The 13437-nt window shown below is 47.1% G+C and overlaps 1 protein-coding gene across 1 annotated transcript in view; it reads left to right on the forward strand.

The window, feature by feature from the left end:
* DYNC2H1 (dynein cytoplasmic 2 heavy chain 1) overlaps positions 1 to 13437 on the forward strand; it is a 1848033-nt gene that overhangs the window by 941075 nt on the left and 893521 nt on the right. Inside the window, exon 54 of the mRNA XM_029602426.1 lies at positions 48 to 202. Coding sequence (XP_029458286.1) covers positions 48 to 202 — 155 coding nt within the window. The remainder of the gene's footprint in view (positions 1 to 47; positions 203 to 13437) is intronic.

Below are 13437 nucleotides of genomic sequence, written 5' to 3' on the forward strand. Positions count from 1 at the left end.
TTGTTATTGTGTGCGCATTTCTACTGACCTTTTAATTTCTTTTTAAGGGAACATTGATTTTCTAAAATCCTTTTTGGTGATCCATGAATCTTGTAAACCGTATGGAGCCACTCCAAGCCGCTACATGACGTTCCTGCATGTGTACAGTTCTATGTATAGCAGCAAGAAAACAGAGCTAACTAAAAGACAAAGTCATTTACAGGTATGTCTTCAGCTATGAGGTGACTAATTTATGATTGACCATCTATTAAACTATTGATTATCCATTGAGAATCTGTAGCATCAGCTGATTAGATAAGTTACTTTAAAAGCATTTTGGGATTATGGTAACAGTATTGGTAACTTCTGGTATCAATATTAGCTATTCAGTTATCAGTTAAAACACCGATCCTGAATTCCATTTTTTCCTTCTCATTTTATTACACTTCTGAGGATTATTTGTGTTTAATGGTTTTGAAATTGCCTCTTGATTTGTTTTGCCTACCATTATAAATTTAAGCAAATCAGGGTGCTGCTATGCTGACCATCATCAGAAAACAATGGAGGAATTGTAGATACACACTGAAAACAAACAGCTGAAGAGTGGACACTGGAAATTAGATTTTTGAAACTGGAAGTTTGATGCAAAGAAAAATGTACATATCTATGTATTTCTAGTAGCGCTGTAGAAATAATCAGTACTAGTAGCAGTATTTAATAAATATATTTATCTTGTATGTCTTAAATAGATTTCAAGCTATATTGAGAAGGGACTGTCTTTTCTCCATATTTGTATAATGCTGAGTATATCTAGTAGTGCTAAAAATAAGTAGCTGTAAAAAATATGATGGAAAAATATGACTTAGAATATGATTAAAAGAGAAAGAAATAGAATCAAGAAACAGTAAGATTAACATTTTGAGAAATTCAGATTGTATTTCTGCTTCAAACTATTTGAAAAAACACTTGACATTACATTTTTTCCACTCAAATCCCTACTTCAGATGCACACTGAAGGTGGTCTGTAATACAAAGTAGGTGGTGGATATTTTTTAACATCCTGGGCCCTTTCCTTCCCCCTTCCCTAGCTCATCTGGAGTAAGGGGGGGGGGGGAGGGGGGAGAAGGGTACTTCAGCAGATTCACCCTGGGCCTGGCACCCATGTCAGCCTTGTATGAAGTTGACCCTGTGACAAAAATTCATGCAGAATAACTCCATTAGGAAATTCAGAATTGCAATACTCTACCTCTTACTCATTCTCATACTAAACTATACTTTCTAGACCATCACTTTAACATTTCATATCTTCCTTCAGTGACTCAGCTGAGTCACAACACACTGTCTTTGGGATGCAGCTGCACCACACCTTCTCACAGGACAAGCAGGATGGTACATAAGAACATAAGAAAATGCCATACTGGGTCAGACCAAGGGTCCATCAAGCCCAGCATCCTGTTTCCAACAGTGGCCAATCCAGGCCATAAGAACCTGGCAAGTACCCAAAGAATAAGTCTATTCCATGTTACCATTGTTAATGGCAGTGGCTATTCTCTAAGTGAACTTAATAGCAGGTAATGGACTTCTCCTCCAAGAACTTATCCAATCCTTTTTTAAACACAGCTATACTAACTGCACTAACCACATCCTCTAGCAACAAATTCCAGAGTTTAAGTGTGTGTTGAGTAAAAAGAACTTTCTCCGATTAGCTTTAAATGTGCCCCATGCTAACTTCATGGAATGCCCCCTAGTTTTTCTACTATCTGAAAGAGTAAATAACCGATTCACATCTACCCATTCTAGACCTCTCATGATTTTAAACATCTCTATCATATCCCCCCTCAGCTGTCTCTTCTCCAAGCTGAAAAGTCCTAACCTCTTTAGTCTTTCCTCATAGGGGAGCTGTTCCATTCCCCTTATCATTCAGTAGCCCTTCTCTGTACCTTCTCCATCGCAATTATATCTTTTTTGAGATGCGGCGACCAGAATTGTACACAGTATTCAAGGTGCGGTCTCACCATGCAGCGATACAGAGGCATTATGACATTTTCGTTTTATTCACCACTCCCTTTCTAATAATTCCGAACATTCTGTTTGCTTTTTTGACTGCTGCAGCACACTGAACCGACGATTTCAATGTGTTATCCACTATGACACCTAGATCTCTTTCTTGGGTTGTAGCAGCTAGTATGGAACCCAACATTGTGTAATTATAGCATGGGTTATTTTTCCCTATATGCATCACCTTGCACTTATCCACATTAAATTTCATCTGCCATTTGGATGCCCAATTTTCCAGTCTCACAAGGTCTTCCTGCAATTTATCACAATCTGCTTGTGATTTAACTACTCTGAACAATTTTGTGTCATCTGCAAATTTGATTATCTCACTCGTCGTATTTCTTTCCAGATCATTTATAAATATATTGAAAAGTAAGGGTCCCAATACAGATCCCTGAGGCACTCCACTGTCCACTCCCTTCCACTGAGAAAATTGTCCATTTAATCCTACTCTCTGTTTTCTGTCTTTTAGCCATTTGCAATCCACGAAAGGACATCGCCACCTATCCCATGACTTTTTACTTTTCCTAGAATCCTCTCATGAGGAACTTTGTCAAACGCCTTCTGAAAATCCAAGTATACTTCATCTACCGGTTCACCTTTATCCACATGTTTATTAACTCCTTCAAAAAAGTGAAGCAGATTTGTGAGGCAAGACTTGCCCTGGGTAAAGCCATGCTGACTTTGTTCCATTAAACCATGTCTTTCTATATGTTCTGTGATTTTGATGTTTAGAACACTTTCCACTATTTTTCCTGACACTGAAGTCAGGCTAACCGGTCTGTAGTTTCCCGGATCGCCCCTGGAGCCCTTTTAAATATTGGGGTTAAATTTGCTATCCTCCAGTCTTCAGGTACAATGGATGATTTTAATGATAGGTTAAACATTTTTACTAATAGGTCTGAAATTTCATTTTTTAGTTCCTTCAGAACTCTGGGGTGTATACCATCCGGTCCATGTGATTTACTACTCTTCAGTTTGTCAATCAGGTGGTAATCCTCACATATGGGTGACATCATCAGGAAGGAGCCCAATCATGGAACACTTTTGTCAAAGTTTCTAGAACTTTGACTGGCACCTACTGGGCATGCCCAGCAATGCACTGACCCTGCATCCAGCAGGATTCCCCCTTCAGCCTTATTTTTTCCACGCAGTAGTAGCCACGCGGGTTAAGGAGCTCTTGAGATTCCTGACAGGAATTTTCCTTACGGAACTTCTTTCAAAATTTTCAAAAACATTTTACCCCATAGGGGTCCCCCTATCGATATCCATACTTCGCGGTCGAAAGGTAAGGTTTTACCCTTGTTGCAGTCTATTTCCATTGAGTTATACCTTCGGGGCCTACCGGCCATTGACTGCACTGTGGTTTAAATTTTGTCGGAGCCATGGCGTCCGGTTTTCATCGGTGCCCCGACTATACTCGATCACTGTCCATCACTGACCCGCATGGGGTCTGTGTTATGTGTTTGGGATCCGACCACGATGTCCTAACTTGCACCAAATGTGCCCAAATTACACCGAAGGGCCGTAAGGCTCGTTTAGAGAAAATTGACTTTCTCTTTCAGTTAAAATCACCGACTCCATCGATAGCTTCAACGTCGTCCGAGCCAGTGCCAATGACTTCTCGCCAGCACCGGGACACTGCTGCTGGTCAATCGGTGTCGACGATTCCAAAGGTATTGATTACCTCCTTGCCTTCTCAATAAAAGGACCGAGGAGAACATTGCGAAAAGCGTCGACACCGGCATCGGAAGGCTCAGTCCGTCGATCCATCGACGTCGACAGAGCCACCGACAAAGAAGCCCCGTCCAGAAAAGGCCCCATCCTCTTCTGCGACCGGGTCACTGAGGTGTTCCCCACCTCCAGTGATGCCGGGTTCCGCGATTCCACCTTCACCGGTGGACCCTCTGGCTACGCCAGTGCTGCCTCCTACTCCCGTGCCGGGGTTCCACGCCCCAGGCTTCCACGAGGAATTGGATCGGATGATCCAAGAGGCCATCGGTAAAGCACTTCAGGGCTTCCAACCTCCATCGATGCCGGTACTGGTCCCCGAGCCGGTCACCGATCCGATTCCTGTAGCGCTCGCACCACTACTGGTAGACTGGATGCGTTGATCTGTGCCCTGCCTCTGATGAAACCAAGAGCACTGGTGGATCCAGTGCCTTCTACACCGATTCCATTATCATCAGATGATGAGGAAACACCGATACCCATTCCACCATCTGGGATCTTACCACCAACTCGTCCATCAATGTCACCGGTCCCTTCGGTGCCTCCATCGATGCCGTCGGTGCCTCCATAGATGCCGTTGATGCCACCTCCGATGCCGTCGATGCCCAGCCTGGTCCTTCATGATTAGCACCATTTCTCCCTGCTGCAGACCCACTAGGTGCTGGAGATCAGCCCTATAATCCTTGGACTGATGATTCGTCCCAGGATACAGATGATCTACCATCAGAGCCCTCTCCCCCAGATGAAAGACAATGCTCTCCACCAGAAGATATGACTTTTATTAATTTCATCAAGGAAATGTCTGAAACTATTCCCTTTCCAATTACGATGGAAGAGGACTCTAGGCATAAGATGCTGGAAGTACTCCAGTTTCTTGATGCTCCTAAGGAAATCATGTCTATACCTAACCATGAAATCCTGCTTGATCTCCTGAAGAGAAACTGGGAACACCCATGTTCGGTCCCACCTGTCAACCGCAAGACAGATGCCACCTATCTGGTGCAGTCAGCTCCTGGATTCCCAAACTCACAATTGGATCATCACTCTGTGGTCATTGAATCAGCCCAGAAGAAGGCACGATGTTCAAAACCTCATTCCTCCATTCCTCCAGGAAAGGAAAAAATTCCCTGGATGCTTTTGGCAGGCATGTCTTCCATGGCTCAATGCTCATATCTCGCATTGCATCTTACCAGTTATACATGACCCAGTATAAAAGAGACCTTTTTAAAAGGATCCAGGACTTCTCTGATTCTTTACCAGAGCAACTCCAGACTCAACTTCATACTCTAGCTCAGATAGGTCTAGATGCTGGAAAGCATGAGGTCCGCACTTCATATGATATCTTTGACACTGCCTCTAGAGTGTCTGCAGCGGGGATTAGTGCAAGAAGATGGGCCTGGCTCAAATCCTCGGACTTAAGACCAGAAGTCCAAGACAGGTTAGCAGATCTACCCTGTGTGGCCAATAATCTCTTCGGAGAAAAGATCCGAGACACTGTATCGCAGTTGAAGGACCATCATGAAATGCCTCGCCAACTTTCTTCTGTGCCATCTGAATTCTCTTCCGCCCCTAAAAGAACTTTCAGACGTGACTCTAAGCCGTCGTCCTACAAGCCACGAAAATTTTATCCTCCAGCTTCTAGAGGATGCCCTTCCAGACCTTACCAAAAAGGTCAATCCAGGCAGACTCAGCCTCAGAAGTCTCAGCCAGCTTCTCAGCCTGGACCAGCGTCAGGGTTTTGACTCCTTCTTAGAGTGTGTACGCCAACCTCCTCTTACATCTATACTGGTCGGTGGTCGGCTCTGCCACTTCAACAGTGCTTGGCATACAGTTACCACAGACCAGAGGGTACTTGCAGTAGTCACTCACGGTTACCACCTAAATTTCCTGTCTGTTCCAGCAGACTCTCCACCTCGGCTGACATGGGGGACGTCCGACCACTCTCCCTTGCTCGAACAGGAGGTCTCATCCCTCCTCAAATCCCTAGCAATAGAACCAGTGCCCCTCCCCCAGCAGGGGAAGAGGTTTTATTCCCAGTATTTTCTAATACCAAAAAAGTCAGGTGGCGTACGCCCAATACTGGACCTCCGCGCACTAAACACATTTTTGCAAAGAAAAAAATTCAAAATGTTAACCTTGGGCTATCTACTACCTCTTCTACAAAGAGGAGATTGGCTATGCTCTCTTGATCTCCAAGACGCTTACACACGTCTCAATTACTCCATCTCATCGCAAGTATCTGCAATTCCTGGTCGGCCCTCGTCATTTCCAGTACCATGTACTACCATTCGGCCTGGTGTCCGCTCCACGAGTATTCACCAAGTGCCTGGTGGTAGTTGAAGCTTCCCTCAGGAATCAGGGTGTACATGTCTACCCTTATCGCGACGATTGGTAGATAAGGGCTCCGACTCAGCAGGGTGCATTAACCTCCCTGCGTCTCACTATCAACACCCTGATCTCCTTAGGGTTTCTAATCAACTATCCCAAATCCAAGATAGTTCCATCCCAAACCCTATCCTTTATAGGGGCCGACCTAAACACTATAAGGGCGAAAGCCTTCCTTCCCCAGGATCGTGCTTTCACCATAACATCTCTGGCGCATCAACTACAGACTCGAGTATCTTCAACTGCTCGTCACTTCCTCATACTGTTGGGTCACATGGCGTTCTCGGTACATGTCACTCCGATGGCTCACCTAGCCCTGAGAGTAATGCAGTGGACCTTAAAATGCCAGTGGATTCAAGCTTGTCAGCCAATGTCCAGCATTATCCAGGTTACCAAAAAGCTCTGTCTGTCGCTTACCTGATGGATGCACCACTCCAACCTCATTCAAGGCCTTTCAGTTCAGGCTCCAGATCCTTACATTATCTTAACAACAGACGCATCCAACTTCGGGTGGGGTGCATATGTAGGCGACCTGTAGACTCAGGGAACCTGGTCTCCAGAGGAAGCCAAACACCAAATAAAATTCCTGGAGCTATGGGCAATCAGATATGCCCTCAAGGGCTTTCCTGATTCAAACCGACAATCAGGTTGCGATGTGGTACATGAACAAACACGGGAGAATGGGCTCCTACCTCCTTTGTCAGGAAGCTGCACAGATTGGGCATGGGGCCTTTCCCGCTCGATGTACCTCAAAGCAACCTACTTGCCGGGAGTGGGCAATGTGTTGGCGGACAAGCTGAGTCACACTTTCCATCCACACGAGTGGTCTCTCAACCCCACAGTAGCGGACATGATATTCCAACGTTGGGGTTACCCTCGAATAGACCTCTTTGCGTCGGTCCACAACCACAAAGTAGACAACTTCGACTCTCTTTTTTGCAGTCACCACTCGCAACCAAGAGATGCCTTTGCCCTGTTCTGGGCCTGTGGTCTCCTTTATGCATACCCTCCACTTCCTCTCATTTCAAAGACTCGTGAAGCTCCAGCAGTCCAAGGGATTAATAATTCTGATAGCTCCCCACTGGCCATGCCAGGTTTTGTTTCCAGTCCTCCAGGACCTATCAGTACGACAACACATTCCTCTAGGGTCAGATCCCCTTCTAATCACTGAGAACGAAGGGTATCTGCGTCACCCCAACCTCCAGGCTCTATCTCTGACAGCCTGTATGTTGAAAGGTTAATACTCCAACCTTTTAACCTTTCAGAGTCGGTATGCCAAGTCCTTTTGACTTCACGAAAGCCTTCAATGAGAAGGTCTTATCGCTCTAAGTGGAAAAGGTTTACGGTCTGGTGTAATTCCATGTCTAGAGACCCCTTCACTTGTTGCACTGCGAGGTTCCTGGACTACCTCTGGCACCTGTCAGAGTTAGGCCTAAAAACTTGTTAGTGCAGTGTCTGCATACCATAAGGGTATAGGAAATGTCTCCATTTCAACGCAACCGTTAGTATCATGTTTCATGAGAGGCTTGCTCCATTTAAAACCTCCACTGCGCCCTCCTGCTCCTGCTTGGGACCTCAGTGTGGTTTTGGGACGGCTCATGAAACCTCCGTTTGAGCCTCTTCACTCCTGTGATCTCTGCTATCTCACCTGGAAGGTATGTTTTCTACTTGCGATCACATCTGCTCGCAGAGTTAGTGAATTGCAGGCATTAGTTACCTACCCGTCTTACACTAAAATTCTGCATGACAGGGTAGTGCTCCGCACTCACCTTAACTTCTTGCCAAAGGTAGTGTCGGAATTTCATATTAACCAATCTATTATCCTACCTACCTTTTTTCCCAGGCCCCATTCAAACCCAGGAGAACAGGCTCTGCGTTCCTTGGACTGCAAACGTGCTCTAGCCTTCTATCTGGACCGCACGTCAGCCCACAGGAAATCCACTCAATTGTTTGTTTCTTTTGATACCATCAAACTGGGAAATCCTGTGGGAAAGCAAACCCTCTCCTCCTGGTTAGAGGACTGCATTTCTTTTTGTTACCAGCAAGCAGGCATTCCGCTACAAGACCGTGTAAAAGCACACTCTGTCACTGCCATGGCGACATCAGTAGTGCACCTACGTTCGGTACCGCTTGCTGATATTTGTAAGGCTTCTACCTGGACTTCTCTCCATACTTTCGCAGCCCATTATTGCTTAGATAAGGCTGGCACACAGGATTCCATCTTTGGCCAGTCCATTCTACGCAACTTGTTTTCAGTTTAACTTCCCAACATCCGTCCACCGACCCATTAGGGTTCAGGATCCCCTCCTAACCAAATTTCCACCCCTGTTGTTGTTCTTGTTGCACGTCTTTGGGTGCATTTGGTGCTTTGCTCGGGCATCCTCAGCTCGGTACTCACCCATATGTGAGAACTACCATCCTGCTTGTCCTTTGAGAAAGAAGAGTTGCTTACCTAAAACAGGTGTTTTCACAGGACAGCAGGATGTTAGTTATCACGAAACCCTCCCGCCACCCCGCAGAGTTGGATTCTTTTACATTCGCTTATTTTATTTTTCGCACATACTTTGACTATAACATGAGTCTGAAGGGGGACCCCTGCTAAATGCAGGGTTAGTGCATTGCTGGGCATGCCCAGTAGGTGCCAGCCAAAGTTCTAGAAACTTTGACAAAAGTGTTCCATGATTGGGCTCCATCCTGATGATGTCACCCATATGTGAGGACTAACATCCTGCTGTCCTGTGAGAACACCTGTTACAGGTAAGCAACTCTGCTTTCTCCATTAACTATTGTCTCAACTTTGATGCCTGCATCTTCTGGCAAGGCAGATGGTGTCTGTTGGTGAGATTGTGTAATGTGCAACAGTCTTTAAATATTTTACATACTTTTCCAAGCCGTGATTGTTGTCAGAATGACGGTATCAAATAAAATGAATAAATAAACAAATGTGTCAAGACCCAGAAAGTTTCATCATCAGGTGTCAGAATTCTCTCATTTTATATTGTTAAGGTAGATGGCTTCTTGGGACCTGAAAGACATAAAGCTCACATGAGTGCAATTGATTGCTCTGATCACATTGAGAAAGTGAATTATCGTGATATCATAGGAGCTATTTTACATCTACTCTTTGTCTTGTTCAGTACACAGTACAATAATGCAGTATGTCATTACAAAAATAATGCAGGCTACTGTCATAACCAAAAAAGTAGTTAACATATCTGGAATAGAGAAATGGTTGATGGCACCAATGTTTCCTGAGCATAACTTAAGAGTTCTCAGCACTTCCATCTCCACTGACAAGCTGAGAGTATGGGTTAATATGGAATTGCAGTTCTCACAGGACAAGCAGGATGGTAGTCCTCACAAATGGGTGACATCGAGGATGGAGCCCTGTACGGAAAACTTTTCTGTCAAAGTTTCAACAAGCTTTGACTGACACTGGCACACTGGGTGCACTGAGCATGCCCAGCCTGCAATTATCCCTGTGAGCCACAGGTGTCTCCCTCAGTCTTCTTTTTTCCGCTCTGCAGTCAGCATAGCGGTTGGAGCTCTGTGAGGATTTTTTAACTAATTACCTCATGGAAACACTTAACTTTTCACTTCAAAAAACACTTTTCCCTGCACAGGTCTCCCTCCGCGTACGTTTTTACGACGCTCGGTGAGTACTAATTCTTATTTTTCGGTCGGTTTCTGTCACTATCTTAAGGCTGTTAACTGACTGAAGCCTTCCCTTCCCCCATTTTTCAGTTAGCTTTAAACAGCTTGCGAGTATCTCTGTGACACTCTGCTTGCTTATGCAAGTGGGGTAGGGATTTTTTCCTTAACTTAGGACCTCTGTAGCTTCAAGTCCTTCGTTCCCTGGTACCCTCACGCAGTCGATACCCTATCGCTACACCGGGACCCGCCTAAACCGCCCTGGGCTTTTATATGTCATCAGCGCCCCTCCCCCCACGGTGCCCTGATGCCTTTATCCATGTTTTTTGCTTTTCAGTGCTACCAGGCTTTTTCCTCCTACGCACTGTTTTTTTCCTTGGGCTTCCTCGGTGCCGTCCCTACCCGGATGCATGCCATTGACGCACACGCTGTTAGTCACTGCCATGCATACTCGGGTCGCCGCCACCGCTGCCCGAGACACTTTTTAACGATCCCACGTGTGTCGGTGGCATCGACTGCCCTCGATGGATGCATTCTAACATAGATGCCCATGGATGAAACACCTGGGCATCGGTGTCCATCGATGCAAAAGGACCCGGCACCGATGCCATCGACGGACGGCCATCCGGCACCAATGCCATCGACGGACAAGCCATCCGGCACCGATGTCCATCGATGGGGACCATCCGGCACCGATGTCCACTGATGGGGACCATCCGGCATCGATGCCCACCGACGAATCGATGTGGCACCGATGCCCCCCAATGGAAAGGGCTGGACATCGGTGGGGAGGATGGGTCACTTCATCGATGCCACCCCCCCTTTTGGGGATGCCATCGATGCCCCATCCTCCCCACCGATGTCCAGCCCTTTCCATCGGGGGGCATCGGTGCCACATCGATTCGTCGGTGGGCATCGATGCCGGATGGTCCCCATCAGTGGACATCGGTGCCGGATGGTCCCCATCGATGGACATCGGTGCCGGATGGCTTGTCCGTCGATGGCATTGGTGCCGGATGGCCGTCCGTCGATGGCATCGGTGCCGGGTCCTTTTGCATTGATGGACACCGATGCCCAGGTGTTTCATCCATGGGCATCTATGTTAGAATGCATCCATCGAGGGCAGTCGATGCCAGGCTGCTCCCATCGGTGAAATTCGATGCCCAGGTGGGTCCCATCGGTGGATATCCATGCCGGCTCGATTCCGTGGATGGGCGTTGATGCCAATGCCAGCCTTATGGCTGGCATCGATGCCCATGCCGATTCCAGGACTGGCGTTGATGCCGGGATGGAATTCATCGACTGGGAGATCCATGCCATCGATTCCATACGTGTCCATATCGATGCCACCGACACACGTGTCTGGGGCACCGATGCCATGTACACTTGGAAATCTGAGTCTGTCCAAATCGATACCGTCAACGTCTGTGGCCCTATAGTTGATGCCCGTGGCCATGCCACAAACGGCATAAATGCCCGCCTCCATGCATCGATGCCCTCGACACCTCCGTTTTCCTTCGGTGTCCTTGACGCCCTATTGATTCGACTTCGACTCAGTCGATGCCGGTATCTTTTTCAATAACGGCAATGTTTTTCGATTATTCGATTCCACATCGTTTCAAAGATACCTATGCCACTGCTGTCAGTGCCCGTCACTGTCATCATTCTCCTGGCCAGTCATCGACGATTTTTCATACCCATTTGATGATATCCTCGAAGCCCCTTAGGTTGCCTTCAATATCGTCAATACCGACATAGCACCGCCACATAATACCCTCGCCTCCTCACATTGCTCCACGCTTTGGGTTCTTTTTTAAGCCCCGTATTAGCTTAAGACACTCCATTGTGTCAGGAGCAGAGCAGGCGTGCTGACAGTTCGTCATCGATCGCCTTCCAGGACGACGAGGGCTTCCATCTCGGCGCTGGGGAAAGACCGGGCCGAGCACCGTGGCACCCATCATCGCCGACATCGTGATCGTCCGCCGCTGACGCCATCCAGCACATCGGTGCCATCCTTCTCCAGGCTGGACAACGCTCGGGCAGAGCGACATCACCACTGCCATCAGCACTGTTCCTACAGTTTTGGCAGTCCTTGGTGATCCAGAACTTCCGGATCCAGGTCCGACAGCTTCTGCATTGGCGTCACGACACATCGAGCCGCTGTGACGAGGGAAGGGAACATGAGTTCCGTTAGGGCTCCTCTGTTCCTGGCGTGCCCCACCGTCAAGTGGTGTGGGACTATGGCCATCTGTTACACTTAGCAGTCTAAACGCCACTCACGCCTGGCCTGTCTCCTCTGTACCTGTGCCACCATACCGGGTTTCAGAGCGAGATGGACGTTTACGTCCCCGGCCTTACCCTCGAGGACTCCGGAGACCGTCGGGGTCAACAATCTTCACCGGCTCGTCTTGCGGCGATCCACGTCGGATGGTAAGTACCCGCTTCGGCGGCATTCCCATAGAGTTGTGTTCTCCCATTCGGACCGTGGTTCGAAAAGTTCTGGGTCATGTGCCTTTTAGAACTGTATTAGTGTCACATATCACTATGTTAGCTATGTTAGCCACAATATCAGGAGAACCCCTCTATCTTCTTGGGATTGCAGCAGGGCTTCTTCTCTTGTCAGTAACAAGTCCCTGTGCCGACCAATGCTCTGACTCTTGGTTCCCTCCCAACCAAGGTCCAGCTGCATTGGCTGATCTGCTAAACATGAGATTCAGCAACCATTGCCCCATGTACAAGTCCACCTTGAGGCCTGGCCACAGGTCTCAGTGTCTCCTTGTACAGCATACAGAAATGCGGGTACCACTTACCGCTCACACACCTGCAGGAGCCTACATGATATCCTCCATTGGGACACCTCTTGGTCTCCCATCTGGTCAGATATCAGAGCGGCCACCCCACCTTGTACCAAAGTCCCGGTACACTCCCCCAGGCGCTACGAAGTGCAGAGGGGAGAAGGGAGGGGGATTGGGGAGTTTTAATTGCACTATTCTTTCTTTTAACAGAAAATAGTTACTCTCCGCACATCCTGGACCTAAGAAAATCCAACTTTCTTTAGACGTCACAGGTACAATGGTATCTTTGGTTACCATCACTCCATACTGCAGTAAGTACATTATTTTAATGTTTCTATGTGCTTTATGGTGAGTCAACATTACAACCCCAAGCTCTGCCGCTGGCACCAGCTTCGGTAAGTGAACTGTCTCTTGCATCACTGTTGGTGAATGCTGTTTTCTCTGCGGAGTGTAACATCATTCACTTTCCTTGCATAGACTACTGCTAACCACTTTCAGTACATGCAAGGAGCTCTCACTTTTTTCAGGACTCACTATACATTTACTAACTGGGATTACTGTCACTGCCATAAATCCCTTCTGTAACACTTCTGGACACCACAGTCTTAAGACCCTCTTGTCCAGCATGCACACAGACATTCTGATACATTGTTATATGTCCCTGCGCATATTTTCCATAACCTCAGCCTTTCAAATTTTCATGGTTGGGCTATGGGGTTTCTTCCCACTATGCATTTTTCTCATAATTCAAAACTGCTATGGGTTATATTCAGTGACATTCTATACTCAATGGACCTAAGTGGTTTCATTGCTTTCGTCCCTGATTCTTATCCCAGTT

This window comes from Rhinatrema bivittatum, chromosome 5, assembly GCF_901001135.1.
Source record: "Rhinatrema bivittatum chromosome 5, aRhiBiv1.1, whole genome shotgun sequence".
Lineage (NCBI taxonomy): Eukaryota > Metazoa > Chordata > Amphibia > Gymnophiona > Rhinatrematidae > Rhinatrema > Rhinatrema bivittatum.